Raw genomic sequence first — 27,594 nt, 5'->3', positions numbered from 1 at the left:
TATTTTTTTAATGTCCTTTATCTTCCGGGTAATTTTAGAGATTAATCTCTGGTTTGTGAGTGAATAGATTGACTGAATCCTATGTACACTGGTAGACCATTTTGGAACAAACAAGATAAAGAGCAAAGGCTGTGGAGGTTTCTAATACATAACTGTACCACAGGTGTTTTATACTACTAAAAATTAAGCTAATTCAGGCAAAATAGAAGATAAGACAAATCTCTGATGAGTAAACACATTAACACTATAATTCTCTCAATTTGTTAAAGTGAATGCCCCAGCACATTCCACTACTGACAAAGGCTTAGTATGAAGTATTCTACATTTTCTAATATCATGCACAGCATAATCTCACCTTGACATTCATTTTTATTTTAAATATCATTTTGAATCTCACAGTGTCACTGTTGATACATCACCACATTACATCACTCAACTTTTTCTGTTGAAAAACACAATATTGCACATCTTTAATAACATGACAGTTAGGGAACAAAAGACACTTTAGAAGTGTTGCACATGTGGAAATCTTCTTGCCACATAATTAACCCATTTGAGCAATGGCCATAATTTGAGGGGGTATTTATGTTGGCAGAAGATTTAGGTAATCATTTTTTATAATGCGAGGCTTAAAGAACGAACACATATGTAGTCATTTACATATGCTGTAGTATGTCTCATAAAAGTTTATCATCGGGTTCTTGCTTGGCTAAAGCTGCAATCAATTCACGAAACTCATTGGTATTTGTCTGAGTCTCCATGTGACTTGTAACAGATAGGGCTGGTTTCCCACCACTATTGTTGGCCAAGAACCATGGTCTAATAGTGCTGCCCGCTAGATTATTATCAGAACATCCAGACAGAGCAGTCTGTGTTTCAGTGGACACAAGTAAAGAATCATCCCCTGCAGTCTGAGTTTCAATATCAACAAACCCCAAATCTGAGAACAAAAAATCATCACAAGTCTGTGTACACATGTTCATATGTAGCAGTTGATCCAGTGATGCCAGATCTTCAGTCGTTTGTGTTTCAATATTAGAACAAAGGGTAAAGGAAGTATCATTCTCATCAGTACACTGACAGAAAGAACTGTTAACGTCCGTCTGTGTCTCTGTGCTGCATGATTTGTTTGCATCGAAAATCATTTTTGTTGTATTGCCTGTTAGCATTCTATCCATTGGTTCAGATGAGTAACCAGGCTCATCAGATAAAGTGGAAAGTGCATCCATTGTTGTACCACATGAAGAACTAGTCAATGCTGGGCCAAATGTGACAGATGGATTGATCACCCCTGAACCAAAATTGCTATCTGAAGTATCCTCAAAGTAACTCTGAAGGCTTGTCATTGTCTGTGAAGAACTTGTGTGAATGCCTCTTGAGGATGATTCACATGACTCTGAACCAAACAAAGCAAGATTAAGATCAGTCTGAGTAACACTATCACTCAACATTTCTTCATGTTCCATTAACGTACTTAGTGCTATGGGGCTTGTCTGAGTACCTGAGGAATTTTTAGCTCCTAACCATATATCAGGAAGTCCTACATCAATATCTAGTCGGTACGGACTTGTGTTATTACAAAGAGGGGTGTAAGATGACGACGTTAAAGGAAACTGATTAAGGGGACTAAAATTTATATTAGAATCTGCTACTGAAGAATATTTCTCCACAAAGTTCATCACTTGGTCATTGTTACTGTTGTATACAGTGCTGTTTGATGGACTAACAGTTTGCGTTTCCATACTCTTCCGTCTCTTTTTAGATGTACCTTGACATTTAGTTTCCTTTGGTAACAACGGAATATCAGCAGCCCTCATGGCCTTTTTGAGAATGTAATCCCCCATTGTTTGAGTTTCAGTGCTTATCTTGGGATGTTTATTATTCCGAGTAACAGTTTGAGTCTGTGTCGAAGTTCTACGCCGTATTGATCTTTCTGACGTTTTACACGGACTTGGAGCTTTGCGATGACGTTTACTATCCCCATTTCTTGCCTCAGTCTGGACTCCTTTATCCACAGCTGTACCTAGACATTTACTGGAAAGTTCACTCAGAGCCACTGCTGCTAACAGGCGAACTGGCACTGCTATTGCAGTTGATGAAGTCTGAAGCTCTTGAGTTATATTCACAGCATTACAGCTGTTGTTGCTGTCCACATTTACCATGGGAGGAGCCTCTCTGAAATAACAGATATTATAATTCAGTTTCAGATATTGACCATTAAGAACTGGTACATGTATACACACTATGATACAGGGTGGTGTACAAAAAAAGTAGCTCGCCTCACGGTTGTAAGTGAATGTGATTTTCTGAACACCTGAAATTCTATTATCGTATTCTATCGCATTGAACTGAGTCAACAATGGAAGTTTTATGATATAATTGAGTGTTGTAATTTTTCCTGACAGCACTTCATTCTATTCCATGATTTGAATTACACGTGCCTGTTGGCATTCTACAAAGTAACTTACTCAAAACAAAAAAGAGTCCAATATTGTGGAACCATATGTGAGAGCAGGTTCAATAAAGGAAACTTGCTAGATTTTAAGGGACAAGTTTCCAGGTAGAGGAAAAATGTCAAATACAGGCTTTGATTAAAGTGGTGTGCTATGGGATCTGTGCCAGAAAACAAAGAGTTCCTTCAGTTGGCATACCAAATATCACTGAGGATATTTGCTGAAAGATAATTTGAAGTCCGAAATATCAACATGTAAACTGGTGCAACAGGCACATGTAAGTAAGAGGACTTGCCAGCATGTACACTGCCAGAAAAAAAAAAGTAGCACCAGGGTATAATGTGTGCATACTGAGGGATGGTTGTGTTAGTGATTAATTTGTCACGGATATTGGAGATCAGATGGCGCTCAGGAGGCTTGTCCGTGCGCACTCTGTTTTGACTCTGTAGGCAGTAACTGTACTGAGGTTAGAGGTGAATAGTATTTGCAACATTCATTCTATGAATGAATGTAGCAAATATTCCCTGTCGACGAGTACGTGCTCCTGTTGAACAACTGCAGCCATTTGAAAGGGATCGCGTTGTTTGCCTGCAAGAAGCTGGATGGATGTATCGATGGATTGGGCAGCATGTATCGGTGGTGTGTTGCTGTTTTCAGCAGTGGTCTACGGAATATTCCCACACCTGTAGACCAGGTTCAGGAGTCTGTGTAGTACAGACACACGTCAAGATTGATGCATTGTGCTAGCAGTGGTGGCTGACTGAACAACATCCAGGAATGAAATCCAGTCACAAGTTGCACCTGCTATGTCACCAAGGACCATTGGAAACCGTCTGCTCACAGCAGGATTACGATCATGTGTGCCTCTGACCCGGCTACCACTGACATCATGACAGCACCAAGCATGGCTACTCTGGTATCACAAAAGGGGAATTATAAGAAATAAATTGACAACATATCAAGTAAATAATATTACATCATTCTTGGGACTAGTTTCAGCCACTTAGTGGCCATCTTCAGTCAAATAAAATTAAACAGGTTACATAACAACTAAAACATATGTATACCAAAGACAATGTTGCAGGAATAATTATAACATTAAAATACATATAATAACAAAAATTATGGTTATGATCTTCTTGATAATAATATGATGTCTTTAAGTTGACTTAGGACCTCTGGCAAAAAAGTAAATCTCTATAGTGAAATGTACAGTATATCCAATGCCTGATGTAGAACAAACACTGACTTGCTGGAGGAAGCAGGCAGACCATGTAAACAAAGGAGTGGATAGACAACAACCAAAGACAAGGAAGTGCACTTGATATGATGATTAAGGTTGCATGGGGAAATACAACAAGATCATCATTCATTCTTAATTTTAATCATAGGAGGATAAAAAAGAGCTCTGACCTTCAAAGCAAAATATTGCTAAAAATAAAGAAGGGTCTTAAAAGGTGTGAAAATGAAAGATCCCGCAAGCCTCACAAAGCTAAATATCATTGGGGTCAGAAGAGAACTAGACATGAACAAGGAAATTCAGAAATGAACAATGGAAGTAAACAAAGGATGAGATACAGGACCAAGAATAGTTTGATGAAATAAATTGCATGATGAAATGATAGGGAATGAGTAAGGAATGAGCTAGAATGGTGAAATACAAGAAGAAAGCATTACCTGTAACAACAGAACAAACTCTGAACTTTTTCCTCCTATTTTTGAATGCTGTTAACAGCCAATTTTTTTTTCCTTCTTTCCCTAAAATACTCAGATTTATTTTCATTTTTCTCATTAGTGGTAGTGACAGTGAGAGTGGTGAAAGCACAAGAGGATGTAGAAGGGCTAGGTATTCCTGTCAAAGCTGTGGTTGAAATGGTATTTGAAAATAAAAAAACAAGAAGAAAAACAATCAAGTTCATGTTCAGTCTGTGTGCACCAAACATCAGCCTGGATTATTATGTATCACCATACCAAATCTTACGTACAAACCTTAATAGACTTTGTTGTCTTCGTTGTTGATATCTACTGTTAGTTATTGTTGTTAGCTATGTACTTCCCCTCCTTTCTGAATGTCTCTTTTGGTTTAGACTGTTTTCCAACACTAACTTCTTCTCAGTACTACCCCAATTTTTGCTGGACGGACTCACTGCAGGAATGGATATAAGTGAAAAAATGTGCTATAGCATGTGCCTGAAGACAGTTTCATAGTCATAAAATGACTAAGCCATATTTTAAGAGCAGTGTTGATGATTCTCAATACAATAAAAGAATAAAAACACAGTTCATAATTAGCACAAGTCAAATTACCTTGTTAAAACCAGCTTTTGGAAATTAAATTCCCTACATTACATAAGTAACACACATATCATTTACATTTGAAATTTTTAAAACATTTCTAAAATATCTAAAATTCGCACATGAATTGTGTTGTTCCTGATAATGAAAGTAAGGCTGAGTGTTGCAAGGTTGAAGTGGCTAGAACATGTTAAGTAGATGAAGACAACTTGAATTCCAAGGCAGTATTTTGAGAAGATCGTTCCAGGATGAAGACTGATTTGACCCCCTAGAAAATGTTGGTTAGACCAGATTAAAGAAGACTTAGAGAAGAGAGAAAAAACATGGGATGCCCTAGAGAGAGAAGAAGCATACCAAGACCATAACAAATGGAGGCACATTGTTATAAAATATCCTACCCAGCTTGCTGCAAGGAATTGATGATGATGATGATGATGATGATGATGATGATGATGATGATGATGATGATGACGACGACGATGAGAAATGTTAAAAAAAAATATATAAATATCACACATGTTACTGATGGAATTGAATTCTCACAAACCAGTTTTAATAAAGTAATTTGATTTCTGCTGATGTTTAAAAAAATTAAATATAAATATCACACATGTTACTGATGGAATTTAATTTCCACAAACAAGTTTTAACAAAGTGCTTTGATTTGTGCTGATGTTTAAAAAAAATTAAATATAAATATCACATGTTACTGATGAAATTTAATTTCCACAAACCAGTTTTAACAAAGAAATTTGATTTGTGCTGATATAGACTGTGTTTCTATATTCCTTCACTGCTCAAGACAGTTAGCTGGTCAAACTGGCAAACTGCTGCAAAGTTAGAGATTTCTGAATTTGACATTAGCTCTGCTTTGAAGCAAAGACAAGAGACCGGTTCTCACAAAGATTGAGTATGTAGTGGACGTCCTAGAAGAAAATCTGCTGGTGAAGATAAACACATTGTGATCTTATTTACAGTGAGATACAAAAGTTGAAAACTAGAAAAGCGGCTGGAATTGATAAGATTTCTGGGGATGTACTAAAGGCAATGGGTTAGGATATAGTACCATATCTGAAATACTTTTGATTATTGTTTGGTTGAAGGAGCTATACCAAATGAATGGAGAGTTGCTATAGTAGCCCCTGTGTATAAAGGAAAGGGTGATAGACATAAAGCTGAAAATTACAAGCCAGTCAGTTTGACATGCATTGCATGTAAGCTTTGGGAAAGCATTTTTTCCATTAGACATGTTTGCGAAATTAATAACGGGTTTGACAGAAGGCAGTTTGGGTTTACGAAAGGTTATTCCACTGAAGCTCAGCTTGTAGGATTTCAGCAAGATATAGCAGATATCCTGGATTCAGGAGGCCAAATGGACGGTATTGCGATTGACCTATCTAAGGCATTTGATAGGGTAGATCATGGAAGACTAGTGGCGAAAATGAGTGCTATTGAACTAGAAAAAAGAGTGACTGAATGGGTGGCTATATTTCTAGAAAATAGAACTCAGAGAATTAGAGTAGACGAAGCTTTATCTGACCCTGTAATAATTAAGAGGGGAATTCCTCAAGGCAGTATTATTGGACCTTTATGTTTTCTTATATATATAAAGGATATGTGTAAAGAAGTGGAATGAGAGATAAGGCTGTGTGCAGATGATGTTATTCTGTACAGAGTAATAAATAAGTTACAAGATTGTGAGCAACTGCAAAATGACCTCGATAGTGTTGTGAGATGGGCAGTGGGCAATGGTATGATGATAAACAGGGTTAAAAGTCAGGTTGTGAGTTTTACAAATAGGAAAAGTCCTCTCAGTTTTAATTAGTGCGTTGATGGGGTGAAAGTTCCTTTTGGGGATCATTGTAAGTATCTAGGTGTTAATATAAGAAAGGACCTTCATTGGGGTAATCACATAAATATGATTGTTAATAAAGGTTACAGATCTCTGCACATGGTTATGAGGGTATTTAGGGGTTGTAGTAAGGATGTAAAGGAGAGGGCATATAAGTCTCTGGTAAGACCCTAACTAGAGTATGGTTCCAGTGTAAGGGACCCTCACCAGGATTACTTGATTCAAGAACTGGAAAAAAATCCAAAGAAAAGCAGCTTGATTTGTTCTGGGTGATTTCCGACAAAAGAGTAGCGTTACAAAAATGTTGTAAATTTTGGGCTGGGAAGACTTGGGAGAAAGGAGACGAGCTGCTTGATTAAGTGGTATGTTCCGAGCTGTCAGTGGACAGATGGCGTGGGAGGACATCAGTAGACGAATAAGTTTGAGTGGTGTCTTTAAAAGTAGGAAAGATCACAATATGAAGATAAAGTTGGAATTCAAGAGGACAAATTGGGGCAAATATTCATTTATAGGAAGGGGAGTTAGGGATTGGAATAACTTACCAAGGGAAATGTTCAATAATTTTCCAATTTCTTTGCGATCATTTAAGAAAAGGCTAGGAAAACAACAGATAGGGTATCTGCCACCTGAGCGACTGCCCTAAATGCAGATCAGTAGAGACTGATTGATTGAAGCAAGAGTAATAGAAGGCTTACAGCTGTTGACATCTGCACGTGTCAACTGTGAAATATTGCTTACGTGATGTTGGGTTGTGTGGATGTGTATCTGCCAAGAAGCCTCTTTTAACATGCAGACATAAATCTCAGAGAATTCAATGGGCAAGACCACACAAGGCTGGGACCACTAATGAGTGGAAATGTGTGCTATGGACTGACGAGCCAAAATTTGAGAAGTTTGGGTCAAAGCGTGGTCAATATGTCATCCGGAAGAAATAATGCTAGAAGGCTGCCTAACACCAACTGTGAAGCATCAGGGTGGTAACATTATGGGTTGGGTTTGTTTTGGTAACAATAAGAAGGGAGACTTGGTGAGAGTGGAAGGTATTTTGAGAAAGGTGATGATGATGATGCTTGTTGTTTTAAGGGGCCTAACATCGGAGGTCATCGGCCCCTATTTTGAGAAAGGAGCAGTACCATCTGGAACTCAACTTACTGGAAGAGGGTTTATTCTGCAGCAGGACAATGACCTGAAACACATGTTAAAACTGTGCAAAAAGTAAGAAACCAAAGAACCATCAGGAGTTCTAGAAGTAATGACCTGGCCCCCTCAGTCACCTGGCTTATCACCCATCTAGCTCTTGTGGGATGAACTCAACCATAAGGCAAAACAATCTCCTGTCAACAGTTGTGAAGGTCTCTGGCAATGCCTTTGCAAGCATGGAGAACTATAACCACAGAGAAGTTGGAAAAACTACCCAGAAGAATACCATATATTTACTGAGCAGTAATCACAGCAAAAGGAGAACAGAGACGAGCATGGAATTTGGACAGCGTACCTCTAAAATATATTGTTTCTCATTATTTGAAGCATAAAATGTTTTATAGTGTGTCAGTTTATGTATAATGGATGCCTGTGTTGGTATTTTGATTTAAAATATATGTCATTTGAATATCACTAATCTGCTGCCTAATAAATAACAACAACTAGAGTTTTCTTAAGGTGAGCTGAACATTTTTGACGCTAGTATATATGTACTAGGTATTTGCTGTCACAACTGAACCAGAAGACATGCAATATATGCATACATGCACATTGTGCACATTTTCTATTATAGACCTATCCCCCACTCTTAGGAAAAAAAAAAGTCCCAAGCCTGACACAAATACCGCCTAATTCCCATCACCGAGTCCATCAACTAAAGTCATCGTACTCCCTAGAATTTTCCCAGGCAAGGATAGCGCTGGCACACATTGAGACAGTATTCCGTTTTAAAACCTACATCTTTGATGTATTCTATTTTCTAGTTCAAGGTTGGCAAACTTACCACCTATCAAGGGCCAAATTAAATTTAGAGAAATTTATCAGGGGCCAGCTCATGCATTTTTCGTTTCACCCATGCAGAAAAGAATATACAAGTTATTTAGGTAGATTAATTCAAAAAACAACAGTGGCTGCCTGGAAATTTGTCACTACTCACCGTAAAATAGAAATAGAATAAATGATCTTTCTCCACAAAATTATTGTGAAATATATTGTAACGGTATTCACCACACAGATTCTGAGCCAAGAGGGGCAAGCTGGTTTGGTCCAACCCACAAACAAGCAACGTCACAGCTGGGCTATTGGCCACTGCCTGCGAGTACAACCCAGAAAGGAGGGACTTGTAGTGGGATGTGCTGGCCTCTCTGATATTTCCCTCGGAACCTCAGGCAACAATAACAAACCTTGAGAGAATTGGGGGCTGAAAGGTTTCTGGGTGTATTCACCTTCCAGACTGTTCCAGAAGCACTGGACTCCCTGTTAAAGGCAGGCAATACAAGTCAGGAATGCAGCCAGTCAGTCAGTTCAGTCTGAGAGTGAGTGCTGTCGAGGAGTGTCACAGTGGACAGTGACAGTTCGAGTTGAGGTTCAACCAGAGTTGAGGAGGCAGTATGTGTCTCAGTCTCTGTGAGAATTCTGTTCATGGAACTGAGTGTTTCTTCTGTCTGTTTGTCACCGAGGGGTTGAGTCTCTCGATCCAGTTGCTATTCAGTAAGTGTTGTGTCTGGTGTAGCCTAAGAGAGTTCAGCGTGGGATTGACAAGGGTCAGTGAACAAAGACTGTTGGAAGTGAATTGAAAGTGTACGTCAAACAGGTTTGTGAGACTGCTGCGCGCAAACAGTGGATTGTGTGGCCACGATAGTTGTAGAGTGAGAATAATTGTGGAACTGATTTTGACAATAAGTGTCAGTTGTGAAAGAGTATGCAGTATGATTATTCTAGTTGTAGTGGATGAGTGAACAATTAGTGTGAATAAACAGTGAGAGCTTTCTTTTTTTTGCTAGATGCTTTACGTCGCACCGACACAGAGAGGTCTCATGGCGACGACTGGATAGGAAAGGCCTAGGAGTGGAAGGAAGCAGCCATGGCCTTAATTCAGGTAAACAGCCCCAGTATTTGCCTGGTGTGAAAATGGGAAACCATGGAAAACCATCTTCATGGCTGCCGACAGTGGGATATGAACCCACTATCTCTCGGATGCAAACTCACACCCACGCGCCCCTAACCGCACGGCCAACTCACCTGGTAACAGTGAGATTAAAAGACAGAGAGTGAACTGGTGTAATTGTATAGGGCCTACTTGTGGAGTAGTATAAACAGTTAGTGCTAGTAAATAAATCTTGGAATAAACGTTACCACAGTTGTGTGTCCATTTATCCGCCCACATACGTTATAATAGTTTTATGGTCCTCAACTCCTCTGTACAGTAAACTGTACATGGGTACGCGAGCGTCTTGCTTTCCTTACGGAGGCAGACCGTACAGTATAGGGGTACACAAGGTGGAATACTGCTCATACAAGTCATCTATTGAGATATAATGGAAGCTTCTTACAGTGTGTGTTCTATAAGCCATGATTTTACAAACTATGTTGATTCCTGATAAATGAACAACCGCCTAACGATAAGTATGCTTTGCTTAAGTAGTTGTGAATTTATGGTACATGCCGTCTATTGAGGATAATTTGAAACCTATGGATTCTGAATGCTTCTGTAAGAAGAAATTTAAACTTCATGTAAGGTATTCTGAATCCCTTGTTCTTTCTTGCCACCTGAAAAAAATGTTAACTTCATGTACAAGATATTGAACTTCGTGATGAATTTTATGTTTGTTATAGGACGTACTGTGAATTTCAGCTGGGCTGTCATGTTAACTGTAAAGTAGTGAAATTGAAAGTGCAACCTATGGCCATCCATCACTATGGAGAGACAAAATGCTCCTCTGAGAAGTCAACCTGAAAATTTCAAAGCACTAACTTATATAGTTTTAAAAGTATGTGTTATTTTCTGATAAAGCGCAAAATGTTGCTAGGCAATTTAATTACTGCCTATACCAATGTCAAAAGCAGCTAATTCTCATAAACACCAGTACCCGGAAAATCATTTGCAACAGGTGAGAGTTGCCCTCCCGAATGTTAATCGTGAGTGAGCCACCCGCCTGAAGGTTACTGTAAAGGGAACGTGTTGAGAGACAAGCTCGCTTCAGGCAGCATGAATTGGAACACAAAATTGTCTGAGAAATATTCATTAAGCTCAATACATTGCAACCACGAGTACTGTAAGCAATAATATGTTAAATAGAGCTACAAGAATACAAAATGAAATAACAAAGAGAGATATTAATTCTAATACACTTTTCTTCAAAGTGAGTTAAATTTGACATCATAAATATAGAATGGGTATCTTTGCAGCTTCACGCATAAATATATAAAACAAACAGATGAGTATATAAACCTGAGGAAAGAAAAATAATATTAGCGCTGAACATGGGAAGCTATGGAAACTCCAGAAGAGCAGGTCCAGCGGCAGACCCAAGAGGAGAATATGGAGACAGAAGTCCCAGGAGGGCATGCTGAATCCAAATCTAAAGAATAAACAGAAGAAGCAACAGGAAAGCAGACTTCTGGACAAAAGGAAACAGGAGATTTCACTGAGAAAGACCTGAAAATATCGGCAACGAAACTAAATAGGATGCATATAGATAGACCACCTTGCACAAGTGCCTACTACAAGGAAACGAAGAAGGTGAGGAAAGAAGCCAAGATAGTGGCTGGGACTTGGGTAGAAGAGAAGCCAAGGAACAGGGATCGGCGAGACGCTATGCCAATGACTGTGCCCAAAAGGCCAAGGTCAGAGGGAAGCACGCCATCAAGTTCAGCTACAAAATCACCCTCCAAGAAACAGAAAGAAGCAAAAGTCATGTTCTTTTCAGAAAGACTATCCTCAGTTAAGGTTGCAATAATACCCAAGACCTTTCCACATGGAAAACTCAAGGAGGAAGACGTGACTGAATTGTCATCTGCTCTGATAGCACAAATGAAGCCGCTGTCAGATGGATGTCTGCCAGGCTTCCTTGAGTCACCAAGGCTGGAAAGTGGAGCTATGGTACTGATCTGTGCAAATCCAGAAACGAAAAGTTGGCTGGAACAGACAGTATCAAATTGTAACCCATGGAAAGGGGAGACCCTACAGGTGGCGGACGCAAAAATGGTGCTGAACATGACCAAGTCATCACAAAGTTCCCAAGTTCCCTTTTTTTTTTTTTTTTTTTTTTTACTGAGCTCGACAGCTGCAGTCGCTTAAGTGCAGTCAGTATCCAGTATTCGGGAGATAGTGGGTTCGAACCCCACTGTCGGCAGTCCTGAAAATGGTTTTCCGTGGTTTCCCATTTTCACACCAGGTACATGCTGGGGCTGTACCTTAATTAAGGCCACGGCTGCTTCCTTCCCATTCCCAGGCCTTTCCTGTTCCATCGTCACCATAAGACCTATCTGTGTCGGTGCGTCGTAAAACAAATAGCAACCACCTCGTTTTGACAAGATACAAGTGGAGGATGTTCTTGTCAGAATCAATCAGCACGATACTAAACTTCTCACACAAGAGTGGAGTGTGCCGAATGCCACTTCAATCGACAAGACAGGAAGGACAGTCGTTTTAGCCCTTGGTGAAAGAGACTTTGAAGAGCTCAAAAAGAGAAGCCTTAAGGCTAAGCTCAGACTTGGACAGATCAAGTTCCAGGTCATCAGGGGAAAAACAAAACCCAATGTTAATAAAGATGGTGTTGAATGTCCTTCAGGCCAATCTTCAGCATAAAAAAGCATCTGTGGCCAATTTCGACAGGAAGTTCAAGTCCGGGGCTATTGACGTGGCCCTTATTCAGGAGCCTTGGGTAGTCAAGGGCAGAGTAGCAGGACTGGCTGAATCTGGAGGTAAGCTGATGTACGATACAACATCGGAAATACCCAGAAAATGTCTTCTTGTGAACAGGAAACTAAAATGTCTTATGTTTCAGGAACACTGTTCACGGGACTTAACCGTGGCCAAGATTAAACTTGGAAATAGGGAGGGACCCAGAGAAATAACCATAGGCTCTGCATGCCTCCCATATGACTCAACTAATCTGCTGCCATCAGAAGAAGTTGAGAACCTCATTTGCAATGCAAAGAGGAAAGGCGAACACAGTATGTCATGATATCCAGGAGATGAAATATGTTGTTTTCCGCGTTATTCTACGATAAAAATTGTCCAAGTTAGGATTTTTCCACCCGTTCCAGGACACAAATGACGGTACGCTGTGACCCAACTCTAGTTGTCGGTAATTAGCAGCAAGGCATTGCACGAGAGCTTGTACTTGAAGTTTTCTCACTCCAACCACGAGCGAGATGAAGAGAGACATGTTATCACGTGACAGAGAACCTAGGTCACTAGCAGAGCTCATGGAGGACATCCAATGTAAGAACTAACATTATACCATATTTCCCTCATTCATCCACCACTGCCAACTTGCCAAATTCAATTGTTTTTCACCAGACAATTAATATAAATTGCACAAACTCAACGGATAGTAACGTGCAAACATTCATTTGAATCAGAGAATTTTACACATAATTATGAACACGAGAAGTGCTCTACATAATTGAAAGAGTGGTAATTACGCCGTAACAAGGGTGCACCTTAATGGTTACCAGATGCTGGGTCTCAACCGCGGCAACGAGCTGAAGGATTCCCCTAGCGCTTGTTACCACCCATCGACAGAGACCAAAGGACGCTTTTAAGATTTCTCGAGAATCCACGAAGCTATTTTCATAAAATTCACTCAGTGAAAATGGGAATACAGGACCTACTATTTGATACCCCGTTCGTTACTGCACGTTACATATCACCGGGGCGCATTTTGAGAAAGGGGGCATCTTCCCCCTCTGCCAGCTTCAGGGTATCTTACCCATATATTTCACGCAGCTGCGAAACAGACATCATCAGTTCATTTCAGTTCATTGTCAGTTCGTTACCAGCTCGACGTGATTTGTGTGTGAATTCTTTGTGAAGGAATCATTCTGAAGTGTGAACAGTACATTACAGTGATGTATCAAAGTCTGTGATTTTATGTGGAAGTAATCACAATCTAAGCTATTTATGTGTACAGGGTAAGGTACAGTGTGACGCTAACAAATTTAGTAGAAACAGTACGAAACCGTGATGATCGTTGTCCGTGTGACGAGGGATCGTGCATCGAGCCTCATATATGGCTAAACTAGTACGGCTCAATTCATATAAATAGACACGTATTCAGCTAAGTGCGTGGAGCGAGTGTATCATAAATGGAAGTGAAATATTTAGAAAAGTGAATGAACCCTGTAGCATCAAATTATTTAATATATTATTTTTCTCCTGTTTTTAGATTATTTTTGGCTTTAATGACTTGAATAATTTATCCCATTGTCGGCAATGTATAAGGGCAGTGTCTAGTCAGATAAATCCCTAATGCAGTAAAGAGCTCAACCTATGTATGACTAAATGCAGTGGAGTATGCCTGAATTATTGTTATGTAGTACAAGAATGTTAATACAGTAGTAGGATATCCAGTGATATTTCTAAGAGAACCAGTTAAACTTCAGGGCCTAGAGTAACTATCAGTAAGAAGGATAGGTAGGTGAGGAGGAAATAATGTCGGACTTCAGGGACATAACCGTCATTAGGCTGGGGTGCTCGTGTCATTGAGCAGATCCAACCACATATTTAATCTGTGATGTATGTAAACTAACACATTCACATGAAACAACTTCCCCTCATTTATATAAGGAGTCTACAAGAATGTCGGAGTGAACGAGATATCTAGCTGTCTGCTGTAATTTCGCCCTGTGTAGCAGAGAGAACGAGACATCTAGCTGCCTGCCGAAATTTCGCCTTGTATAGCAGAGATCGTCCGGAACTTCGCACGAGATCATAGGACTTCATATCGCTGAGGGCATCATGACGACCGAGTAAACATGGGTGTGCCCTCCTGTAAAGCTGTGTTCGTGGTTCCTGAAGGATGAGTACATTTTCAACTATTAGTATCTTTGAACGTCATATCATAGTGTAAACACAAAAAGTAAATTTGCATGTAAATGTAACGTAGATCGCCAATATGCTATTTCAGCGGGATGACAGCATTTTATTCGATGGGTTTTATAGGAGATATTTCTTCATTTCTGTTTATTTATAAGGGATTATAATGCATGGCGTAGATTTAAGAACCCTAGATTAACTAAGTGCGAAGTGTCATAAAATAATAAGGCGTAAATATTCTGTATAAATGACTCGGATCATCACTGATTCACTAGCTAACATGAGTCGTCACAAGTTTCTCAATGTGTTGATTGGACACTTCGCGTAATGAGATAAGAAACCCCAATATAATGGTCCGTTATTGGACATTATAAATTTTCCAGCTAACTCATTCTTGGTTGCCTGCGTTTCGACCTCGTGTGCTAAGTTAGGCTCGTCAGTTGGGACTTAGCACACCACCCAAGATGCAAGGCTAGTGCATACCGTGGAGGCCACTGCATAGGCTATTTGAAGCCACCAGCAGTGCCAATGCACTATGAGAGCTATGTCTCATTTCCAAAAAATAGATGCCTGCCTGGCCATCAAATGATGCAGAGTTGATTCCCATAGGGAACCTAAAATATTTGTCCCGAATGAGTAAATTTATAATACCAATATAATGGTCCGTTATTGGACATTATAAATTTTCCAGCTAACTCATTCTTGGTTGCCTGCGTTTCGCCCTCGTGTGCTAAGTTAGGCTCGTCAGTTGGGACTTAGCACACCACCCAAGACGCAAGGCTAGTGCATACCGTGCAGGCCACTGCATAGGCTATTTGAAGCCACCAGCAGTGCCAATGCACTATGAGAGCTATGTCTCATTTCCAAAAAATAGATGCCTGCCTGGCCATCAAATGATGCAGAGTTGATTCCCATAGGGAACCTAAAATATTTGTCCCGAATTAGTAAATTTATAATACCAATATAATGGTCCGTTATTGGACATTATAAATTTTCCAGCTAACTCATTCTTGGTTGCCTGCGTTTCGCCCTCGTGTGCTAAGTTAGGCTCGTCAGTTGGGACTTAGCACACCACCAAAGACGCAAGGCTAGTGCATACCGTGGAGGCCACTGCATAGGCTATTTGAAGCCACCAGCAGTGCCAATGCACTATGAGAGCTATGTCTCATTTCCAACCTCGTGTGCTAAGTTAGGCTCGTCAGTTGGGACTTAGCACACCACCCAAGACGCAAGGCTAGTGCATACCGTGGAGGCCACTGCATAGGCTATTTGAAGCCACCAGCAGTGCCAATGCACTATGAGAGCTATGTCTCATTTCCAAAAAATAGATGCCTGCCTGGCCATCAAATGATGCAGAGTTGATTCCCATAGGGAACCTAAAATATTTGTCCCGAATTAGTAAATTTATAATACCAATATAATGGTCCGTTATTGGACATTATAAATTTTCCAGCTAACTCATTCTTGGTTGCCTGCGTTTCGCCCTCGTGTGCTAAGTTAGGCTCGTCAGTTGGGACTTAGCACACCACCCAAGACGCAAGGCTAGTGCATACCGTGGAGGCCACTGCATAGGCTATTGAAGCCACCAGCAGTGCCAATGCACTATGAGAGCTATGTCTCATTTCCAAAAAATAGATGCCTGCCTGGCCATCAAATGATGCAGAGTTGATTCCCATAGGGAACCTAAAGTATTTGTCCCGAATGAGTAAATTTATAATACCAATATAATGGTCCGTTATTGGACATTATAAATTTTCCAGCTAACTCATTCTTGGGTGGTGTGCTAAGTCCCAACTGACGAGCCTAACTTAGCACACGAGGGCGAAACGCAGGCAACCAAGAATGAGTTAGCTGGAAAATTTATAATGTCCAATAATTGACCATTATATTGGTATTATAAATTTACTCATTCAGGACAAATATTTTAGGTTCCCTATGGGAATCAACTCTGCATCATTTGATGGCCAGGCAGGCATCTATTTTTTGGAAATGTGACATAGCTCTCATAGTGCATTGGCACTGCTGGTGGCTTCAAATAGCCTATGCAGTGGCCTCCACGGTATGCACTAGCCTTGCGTCTTGGGTGGTGTGCTAAGTCCCAACTGACGAGCCTAACTTAGAACACGAGGGCGAAACGCAGGCAACCAAGAATGAGTTAGCTGGAAAATTTATAATGTCCAATAATGGACCATTATATTGGTATTATAAATTTACTCATTCGGGACAAATATTTTAGGTTCCCTATGGGAATCAACTCTGCATCATAAGAAACCCCGTTTGGAATTTAAGATGTCGGAGACAACAAACGAGGCATGAGAATGGAATATACATTGTGTACCTAGTTACCTCGGAAGTGCTTAGAATAACTTGACCCATGTAGTAGATTCATCTGCAAGGTGGCTTGTTTTCAGCGTATCAAGGGGTAAGAGACAGCTTATTGTCCAGGCTATAGCTCGGACTGGAATTGCGAAATGTAAATGAAGCTCCTTTCGAGTTATTGATTAGCGTGAGGCATATGCCGCGCCATAGATAAAATAATTAAGGCCGGAGGTAGATACAATGTGTAATAAGTTGGGATAAGCCGCCAGGAAAAGAATAATGTATTTTGCTGTGCGGAGACAGATTTAAAGGGGCCCAGAGAGGCGACCCGTTGTGTTTTTAAAGTGAACCAGGCCATAGTTGGCATGATTTATGATACCTGGTGAAAGGACGAAGACGGCCTAATCGCTCGCCCTGTCTGTGAAGGTTAGAGGAGCATTATTTGTCTATTTCAGTCGAAACAATGATTCCAAGCTACCATTTATTATACCGTTGATTAAGCCACAGTGTTCTGAGATGATCGATCCCACTAATTTCTTCTTTAACAATTTAAAACGTATAGGGTTACAGATTAGCATATTCATGTCTCAGGAGACCCAGGTTCACTCCTTGGATACAGTGAAAGTTGGTGCTCACTGTTAATATCGACAGATGGATTAAACCTCCTGCAACTTCATCGGTCTGGGGTCGGTCGATCTAAGAACAATATGAAGAAGTGGGGTCTATCTGAAGAGTCAACCCTCTGTGCCTGCGGAGAAGAACAAACCATGGCGCACCTCCTTAATTGCAACTCCTGCCCTCTCGTTTGCACCATGCAAGATTTAGTGAAGACCACACCAAATGGTCGAGATCTTGCCAAACTCTGGTCTGATATGGTATAATTGTTATTTTGAATGTACCTCTAGTATGTTTTTTTTTTACCAGTTAGCCTATTTAATTATTTCTCTTTTAACTAACAATTTATATGATGTATTGCTTCTGATACGAATAAATAAATAAATCTAGTGTTTTTAAAGTTCATATGTTTGTCTATTTATTACAGGAAGTGCAAATTGTATATTCATGAGATATTGTATGTTTGAAGTTGCTCTATGTTTCCGTACACAGTGTTGCAATGTTGTATATAATGTCATGTTGGTGTATTTGCTGGAATCCTAATGAAACAAGCGTGTGTATTATATTGCATATTCAGCAATGATTAATTTAGGGAAATTACGTTATACGACCTTCAAATATTTGGAAATGTAGTCATAAAAACATACAATTTACTTCAGTTCATCCAATGTTGGGGTATCGTAACTTGGTATAATTTGAATATATTAATTCTCAACAGATAAACTGAATTATAGCAGGGTATGTCCATATTAATTAAATGTGTGTAATCATGATAATCAATGTGCAGTGTGATAAGTGCAAGTGCAAAGTATAAATAATTCAAGAGGAAACGCCTCTATAAGAATGAAATAATTGAACGTAGAATGAAGTGTAGAAAGAGACTACAAACATTTATCACGTCAAGACCACCCTAAAGATTATTTGTAAAGTGTATTGTATGGCATATCCTTGTGAATAAGATGTGTTTCACTAGTATAGTAAAGTTGATATATAAGATATGGTTTATCTTCTCATTAGTAATGAACTAGTATTCCTCTCATAATTATTATTCCCCTACTATGGAGATTATTAGAAGATTATCGCCCCATCGGACGGTCCCTTCAGACTCGTAATGTTCTACCGACTTAGCTAGCATATTATTCTAGTATGGGAGATGAGACTTCGATACTGGGCTGTGTTCGAAGTTCATCAGAGGTGCTCCATTCCAATATCATGTTTATAGGCCATGGTATTTTGTTTATGTATTAAAGCCTTGGACAGTACTAAACCTAGGAAACAAGCCTACATTTATAAATAAAAATCGTAGGGAGGTAATAGACATTACACTAAGCACTACGCATACTGCAAACTTTATTAAAGACTGGAAGGTGCTGGAGGAACCATCATTGGCAGACCACAAGCACATCCAATTTGCAATAGATGCAAGACTATGTGGGATTGAGATGTACAGCGACCCAAAAAGAACTAACTGGGATAGATACAGAGAAGTTCCAGGGAAGGCTATACAAAAAATTCCAACTAACGTGAGAGGACAGAAAGAATTGGATGAGGCAGTGGAACTATTAGAAGACGCCATTATAGACTCATTTCATGACAACTGTCCTCTCAAAAATAAGAAAAACACCAAAAAAGTAAGGTGGTGGAACAACAAACTAGCCAAAATGAAAAAAGAGCTTAGGATGTTGTATAGAATATCATCTAGAAATGGTATGTGGGACGTATATCATAGGAAACTCACTGAGTATAACCTAGAGATACAGAAAGCAAAAATAAAATCTTGGAGACTGCTCTGTGAGAAAGTGGAATCACACACTGAAACAGCAAGGCTCCAGAAGGTTCTGAAAGCAACCCATATAAATCAAGTGGGGACACTGGAGAAAACAGATGGGTCATTTACTCAGGCGGGGAGAGACATGTTGGAGATACTAAGGGCGTGTCCTTTCCTGAGGCTCAGGAGATAACAGAAGAAGAAACGGTTGGAACAGAGACCGGAGCTCGAAGAGAAGGCTGGAAATATGTCAATAGAATAATAAAACCATGTAAAATGGGCAATCGACACGTTTCATCCTATAAAGGATCTGGGGCCAGATGAGACTTCCGATACTCCTACAGGAAGGTTGGGCGAGCCTGACAGACCTTTTCAGAGCTAGTTTAGCTTTAGGGTGCATGCCGAAATCATGGTCTGACTAAAGCAGTATTCATACCTAAGCCTGGAAGGGCAAATTATGCCAAAGCATACAGACCATTATGTTTAACCTCCTCCATACTGAAAGCAATGGAAAACATTCTGGATAAATATATCAAAAGAACGGTGCAAATGAACTCAACGTTACATGAAAATAAGTTTGCATATAGAGCTGGCAGATCCACTGAAGTAGCACTCCACCAGCTGGTTTGTAAACTAGAGGAAAGCCTAGAATATAAAGAAATTGCCCTGGCGGCATTTCTACATATAGAAGGAGCCTTCAGCAATACAACCTATGACTCTATGATCAAAGCATTGGAAAAGAGCAAAATGGTTGTCAAATGGATTAAGTCCATGTTAGATGGAAGGAAGATAAAAGCAACTCTGTTTGAAGAAATGCTGATGGTTAGGGCCAACTGAGGCTGTGCTCATGGAGGAGTTATTTCGCCTCTGCTGTGTAACCTCGTGATGAACAAAATCATAGCTATGCTCAACGAACAGGGTTTTAATACATAAGGATACGCAGATGACCTAGCGATTGTGGTACAAGGTAAGGTGATGAGTGTATTCCAGGACTTCATGCAAAGATCACTTAATCTTGTGGAGAACTGGTGTCGGAAAGAACAACTATCAGTCAACCCGAACAAGATAACTCTGGTCCCTTTTACAAGAAGGAGAAAATTAGAGGGAAAGAGATCACTGAAGCTATTTGTACAAGATATATATATATATATATATATATATATACTAGCAAGATACCCGTGCTTCGCTACGGTAATATACTGAAATTTATAATTGAATGCTTATCGTTTTATATACAACCCGACGATATTCGTGATCTGACTCGTTTACTGAGAGATTACGGCAACGTTCCTCCCATTTTTCAATCTTTCTTTCCAGCAATCGATTTCCTATTTCCCGGGCTAGGTCCAGGTATTCCACCCGGTCAGTTGGGTTCCTAAATCTTAGCCATGCTTTCCTATAAGCATTTTTAATGTGGATCAAATCCTTGAGGAGATCCGGCGTGGTGTCCTCTTAGGTGCCTTGGCGGTACTAAACCGGCGGCCGGACTGCAATCGTAGTCATTACCCGTCCAGGACCCATTTCCAGCACGGTCCGCACATGTTGACGACGGTCCAGGATATTATTATTATTATAATATTATTATTATTATTATTATTATTATTATTATTGTTATTAGGGTGGTTGAAATTAATTGAATTTAGGTATTATTATTATTATTATTATTATTATTATTATTATTATTATTATTATTATTATTATTGATGTTCTGGACCCCACAGCAATATGCAAGACCGCTACTTGGCGGTAAAATACATCTGCTGCCATTGTCATTGCTAACAATGTGACCAGCACCATTGTTGCGCGTATGCAAGTGTGTGGAATTTCTGGCGATACGAATGACATACCTCCGTGTATTATTGACCTTATTATAGAGGTGAACAATTTGACGGCCAATCTCATTCCTATCGTTTATTTCAAATGTGTTTAAATTTTTATTTATATGCCAGGAAAATCTACTCTAATCTAAGAACGTTCTCCGAAGGAAAATATGGCTGTTGAAAAAGAACCCAGGAAAGATTAAAAATGATCGGTTTATGATCAGAATAAGTACATCGCAAGTCTACAGCCTGTTTCCTATCATTCGACAGGATCAGTGATGGAATGAATAAAGCCCCATCTAGCGGCGACAATAGGAATTGTGCCGGCTGCCGAAGCTCCCCTCTGGGGCAATGATCGATGAGTGACAAATGAAATGAAATATTGGACAGTGTTGCTGGAATGAATGATGACAGGGAAAGCCGGAGTATCCGGAGAAAAACCTGTTCCGCCTCCATTTTGTCCAGCACGAATGTCACATGGAGTGACCGGGATTTGAAACACGGAACCCAGCTGTGAGAGGCCGGCGCGCTGCCGACTGAGCAACGGAGGCTCCTTATAAGTACATTACGAACAGTAAAATCAATTGGTCTCACCTCCTTTTACACCCCACCGCCGTTAAGTTTATTTACCCCCACCCCCCAAAAAATTAAAAGAAGGCGTGTTTCTTTATGTTTAAAGGAGATTCCAAATACCAATGTTCACGTTTATTACCTTCAGTTTTGAGATATAAGTATCCCCTTAAAAATAATTCAGTTTTTAACTTCCTTACACACTCCCCCCCCCCCCCTCCCTCACAAAGTGATATTAAAGCAAAAAATACTTGTTCCTTTAATAGTAAAGGATCTTCTAAATACCAATTATCACCACTCTAACCTCTTCAGTTTTTGATTTATGTGTCCTCATGAAAGGAATTCAACTCCTTTTTACTCCCCCCCCCCCCAAGATTGTTTCCCCCCCCCCAAAACGTGCTTTTCTTTGTTTTTAAAGGATATCAAAATACCAATTTTCACGTCTGTAACAACTTTAGTTTTTATTAGATGTATGTATTCTCATACAATTAAGTCAATTATTTTTTTCTATCCTTTAACACTCCAAATCCCCTTCATTGGATTTTCCGAGAATACGTGTTTGTTTACTTTTAAAGCAGATTCCAAAAATAAAATTTCACGTGTGTAACATCTTCATTTTTGAGATATCAGCAGCCTAATTAAAAGAATTCAACACCATTTTCAGTCACTTTTACCCCCCCACCCCCCACAACTCAAATTGTATTTCCGAAAACTAAAAATACACTTTTCTTTATTTTTAATAGGATAAAAAAATGACCATTTTTCACTTCTGTACATGTTAAGTTTTTTGAGATATACTGTAGAAATTCTCATTTTAAAATTTCACCCCATTTAAGTTCCCCTTAAGTGGAGTTTCCAGAGACAAATCACCTATGTTTCTTTACACTTACAGGAGATTCCAAATACCCACTATTTACGTCTGTAACATTTTACGCTTCTCAGATATTCTGTAGATACAGTCTTTCAAAAAATTCACCCCAATTTGCCACTCCTGTTTAACCGCCATTAATTGAATTTTCCAAAAGCAAAAAGATACGTGTTTCTATATTTTTAAAGGAGATCCCATTTACAAATTTTCAGTTCTGTAATATCTTCAGTTTCTGGGATATATGTATCCTCATTAAAGGCATTCAACCCATTATTCATCCTTTTACACCCCTCCTATTGGGATTTAGAGAAAACAAAGAAATACGTGTTCCTTTATTTTTAAGGGAGATTCTAAACACCAAATTTTACATCTGTAAACGTTTAAAGTTTTAAGATGTAGACACACTCATTTTAAAAATTCATCCCCCTTTTCACCCCCCCCCCCCATTATTTGGATATTCCTAAAACGAAAAAATACCTGTTTCTTTATTTTTAAAGTAGATTCCAAATACCAATTTTCAGGTCTGTAATATCTTCAGGTTCTGAAATATAAGTAGCCTCATTAAAGGCATTCAACCTATTTTTCACCCTTTTTCACCCTTCCTATTAGGATTTTCCGAAAACAAAAAAGTACGTGTTTCTTTATTTTTAAAGGAGATTTCTAAATACCAAATTTTACATCTATAAACTTTAAAAGTTTTGAGCTATAGATACACTCATTTTAAAAATTTCATCCCCCTTTTCACCCCCCATTATTTGGATTTTCCCAAAACGAAAAAATACCTGTTTCTTTATTAAAGTAGATCCCAAATACCAATTTTCAGGTCTGTAATATATTCAGTTTCTAAGATATAAGTATTCTCTTTAAAGGCATTCAACCCATTTTTCACCCCTTTTCACCCCTCCTATTGGGATTTTCCGAAAACAAAAAAATACGTGTTCCTTTATTTTTAATGAAGATTCTAAATACCAATTTTTACATCTCTAAACTTTAAAACTTTTGAGATATTGATGCACTCATTTTAAAATTCACCCCCCTTTTCACCCTTGCATTAATTGGATTTTCCAAAAACAAAAAAATATGTGTTTCTTTATTTTTCACAGCGATCAAAAGTACCAATTTTGATGTCTGTAATATCTTCAGTTTCTGAGATATATGTATTCTCTTTAAAGGCATTCAACACATTTTTCACCCCTTTTCACCCCTCCTATTGGGATTTTCCGAAAACAAAAAAATACGTGTTCCTTTATTTTTAATGAAGATTCTAAATACTAATTTTTACATCTCTAAACTTTAAAACTTTTGAGATATAGATGCACTCATTTTAAAAATTCACCCCCCCCCTTCCACCCTCGCATTAATTGGATTTTCCAAAAACAAAAAAATATGTGTTTCTTTATTTTTCACAGCGATCAAAAGTACCAATTTTGAGGTCTGTAATATCTTCAGTTTCTGAGATATAAGTAGCGTATCCGGATTAAAGGCATTCAACCCCTTTTTCACCCTTTTTCACCCCTCCTATTGGGATTGTCTGAAAACAAAAAAATACGTGTTTCCTTATTTTTAAAGAAGATTCTAAATACCAATTTTCACATCTGTAAACTTTTAAAGTTTTGAGATATAGACACACTCATTTTAAAATTTCACCCCCCTTTTCACCCCCTTAGCGACGGAATATCCAAAAATCCTCTCTTAGCGAGCACCTACATCTTAATATGAATATATCCCCAAAATTTCATTTCTTTATGTCCAGTAGTTTTGGCTCGGCGATGATGAATCAGTCAGGACAAGCTACTTTATATATATACTAGCAAGATACCCGTGCTTCGCTACGGTATTATACTGAAATTTATAATTGAATGCTTATTGTCTTAGATATATAATCCACCGAAATTCGCGATCTGACTCGTTTTCTGCGATAATCCACCAAAATTCCCGATCTGACTCGTTTTCTATTAGATTACGGCACGTTTCCTCCCATTTTTCAATCTTCCTTTCCAGCAATCGATTTCGTACTTCCCGGGCTAGGCTCAGGTATTCCTCCCGGTCAGTTGCGTCCGTAAATCTTTGCCATCTTTTCCTATAACTTTTTAAATATGGATAAAATCCTTCAGGAGATCCGGCGTGGTGTCATATTGGGTGCCTTGGCGGCACTGAACCCGCGGCCGGACTCCATTCTTAGTCATTACCCGTCCAGGAGCCGTTTCCAGCGCGGTCCGCACATTTGACGACGGTCCGGAACATTATTATTATTATTATTATTATTATTATTATTATTATTATTATTATGTGTTACTGGAATGGCTGATGACAGGGAAAACCGGAGTATCCGGAGAAAAACCTGTCCCGCCTCCGTTTTGTCCAGCACGAATGTCACATGGAGTGACCGGGATTTGAACCACGGAACCCAGCTGTGAGAGGCCTGCGCGCTGCCGCCTGAGCAACGGAGGATCCTTATAAAACCATTAAGAACAGTAAAATCAGTTGGTCTCACCTCCTTCTACCCCCCACCGCCGTTAAGTTTATTTACCGCCACCCTCCCCCCCAAAAAAATATTAAAAGGAGGCTTGTTTCTTTATGTTTAAGGGAGATTCCAAACACCAATGTTCACGTCTATTACCTTCAGTTTTGAGATATAAGTATCCCCCCCCAAATAATTTACTTTTTTCACTTCATTTCACACTACCCCCCCCCCCTAAGTGAATTTTCCCGCAAAAAATACTTGTTTCTTTAATAGTAAAGGGTCTTCTAAATACCAATTATCACGACTCTAACTTCTTCAGTTTTTGTTTTATTTGTCCTCATGAAAGGAATTCAACTCCTTTACACTCCCGCCCTCCAAGATGTGTTCGTCCCAAAACGCGTTTTTTTTGTTTTTTGTTTTTAAAGGAGATCCAAATACGAATTTTCACGTCTGTAACAACTTTAGTTTTTATTAGATGTATGTATTCTCATACAGTTAAGTCAATTTTTCAATTCTTTCACCCCCCCCCCCCCACCTTCATTGGATTTTCCGAAAATACGTGTTTCTTTACTTTTAAAGCAGATTGCACATATCAAATTTCACGTCTGTAACATCTTCATTTTTGAGATATCAATAGCCTAATTAAAAGAATTAAACACCTGTGTCAGTCACTTTTACCCCCGCCCCCACCACCACCACCAAAGTGGTATTTGCGAAAACTAAAAATACACGTTTCTTTATGTTCAATAGAGATAAAGATACTATTTTTCACTTCTGTAACATGTTAAGTTTTTTAGATATACTGTAAAAATTCTCATTTTAAAATTTCACCCCTTTTGAGTTCCCCTTAAGTGGAGTTTCCAAAAACAAATCACCTATGTTTCTTTACATTTACAGGAGATTCCAAACACCCACTTTTTATGTCTGTAACATTTTACGTTTCCAAGATAATCTGTAGATATAGTCTTTCAAAAAATTCAGCCCAATTTGTCACTCCTGTTTAACCGCCATTAATTGGATTTTCAAAAAACTAAAAAATACGTATTTCTTCAGTTTTAAGGGAGATCCCATATACAAATTTTCAGTTCTCTAATATCTTTCGTTTCTGAGATATGTGTATCCTCATTAAAGGCATTCAACAAATTTTTCACCCTTTTACACCCATTGGTATTCAGAGGAAACAAAAAAATACTTGTTCCTTTATTTTTAGAGGAGATTCTAACTACCAATTTTTACATCTATAAATTTTAAAGTTTTAAGATGTAGACACACTAATTTAAAAAATATTCACCCCCCCTCTTCACCCCCCAATATTTGCATTTTCCAAAAACGAAAAAATACGTGTTTCTTTACTTTTAAAGTAGATCCCAAATACCAATTTTCAGGTCTGTAATATCTTCAGGTTCTGAAATATAAGTAGCCTCATTAAAGGCATTCGACCCCTTTTTCAACCTTTTCCACCCTTCCTATTAGGATTTTCCGAAAACAAAATACACGCGTTTCTTTACTTTTAAAGGAGATTCTAAATACCAATTTTCACATCTATAACCTTTAAACGTTTTGAGATATAGATACACTCATTTTAAAATATTACCCCCTTTTCACCCCCCCCTTAATTGGATTTTCCAGAAACAAAAAACACGTGTTTCTTTATTTTTAAAGGAGATCCCAAGCACCAATTTTTAGGTCTGTAATATCTTCAGTTTCTGAGATATAAGTAGCCTCATTAAAGGCATTCAACCCCTTTTTCACCCCTTTTCACTCCTCCTATTGCGATTTTCCGGAAACAAAAAAAGACGTGTTTCTTTATTTTTAATGAAGATTATAAATACCAATTTTCACATCTGCAAACTTTAAAAGTTTGGAGATGTAGATTCACTCATTTAAAAAATTCACCCCCTTTTCACCCTTCCATTAATTGGATTTTCCAAAAACAAAAAATACGTGTTTCTTTATTTTTAAAAGAGATCAAAAGTACCAATTTTCAGGTCTGTAATATCTTCAGTTCTGAGATATAAGTACGGGTATCCTGAAAAAGGCATTCTACCCATTTTCCCCCATTTTCACCCTTTTTCACCCCTCCTATTGCGATTTTCTGAAAACAAAAAAATACGTATTTCCTTATTTTTAATGAAGATTCTAAATACCAATTTTTACATCTGTAAACTTTTAAAGTTTTGAGATATAGATGCACTCATTTTAAAATTTCACCCCCCTTTTCACCCCCTTAGCGCCGGGATATCCAAAAATCCTCTCTTAGCGAGCACCTACATCTTAACATGAATGTATCCCCAAAATTTCATTTCTTTATGTCCAGTAGTTTTGGCTCGGCGATGATGAATCAGTCAGTCAGTCAGGACAAGTTATTTTATATATATATATATATATATAGATATATATACTAGCATGGTACCCGTGCTTCGCTACGGTATTATACTGAAATTTATAATTGAATGCTTATTGTTTTAGATATATAATCCGCCGAAATTCGCGATCTGACACGTTTTCAGCGAGAATCCACCAAAATTCCCGATCTGACTCGTT

The 27,594-nt window shown here is 38.7% G+C and overlaps 1 protein-coding gene across 3 annotated transcripts in view; it reads right to left on the bottom strand.

Moving 5' to 3' along the window:
• Positions 1-359: 359 nt before the first annotated feature.
• LOC136867442 (serine-rich adhesin for platelets) overlaps positions 360-27,594 on the bottom strand; it is a 55,923-nt gene continuing 28,688 nt past the window's right edge. For all 3 annotated transcript variants that reach the window (XM_067144665.2, XM_067144651.2, XM_067144658.2), the window contains exon 4: positions 360-2,175. In XM_067144665.2, the coding sequence (XP_067000766.2) occupies positions 678-2,175 (1,498 nt within the window). In that variant the 3' untranslated portion in view covers positions 360-677. The remainder of the gene's footprint in view (positions 2,176-27,594) is intronic.

The sequence above is a fragment of the Anabrus simplex genome, chromosome 1, assembly GCF_040414725.1.
Source record: "Anabrus simplex isolate iqAnaSimp1 chromosome 1, ASM4041472v1, whole genome shotgun sequence".
In the NCBI taxonomy this organism is placed as follows: domain Eukaryota; kingdom Metazoa; phylum Arthropoda; class Insecta; order Orthoptera; family Tettigoniidae; genus Anabrus; species Anabrus simplex.
This window is presented reverse-complemented; position numbering and strand designations above follow the sequence as displayed.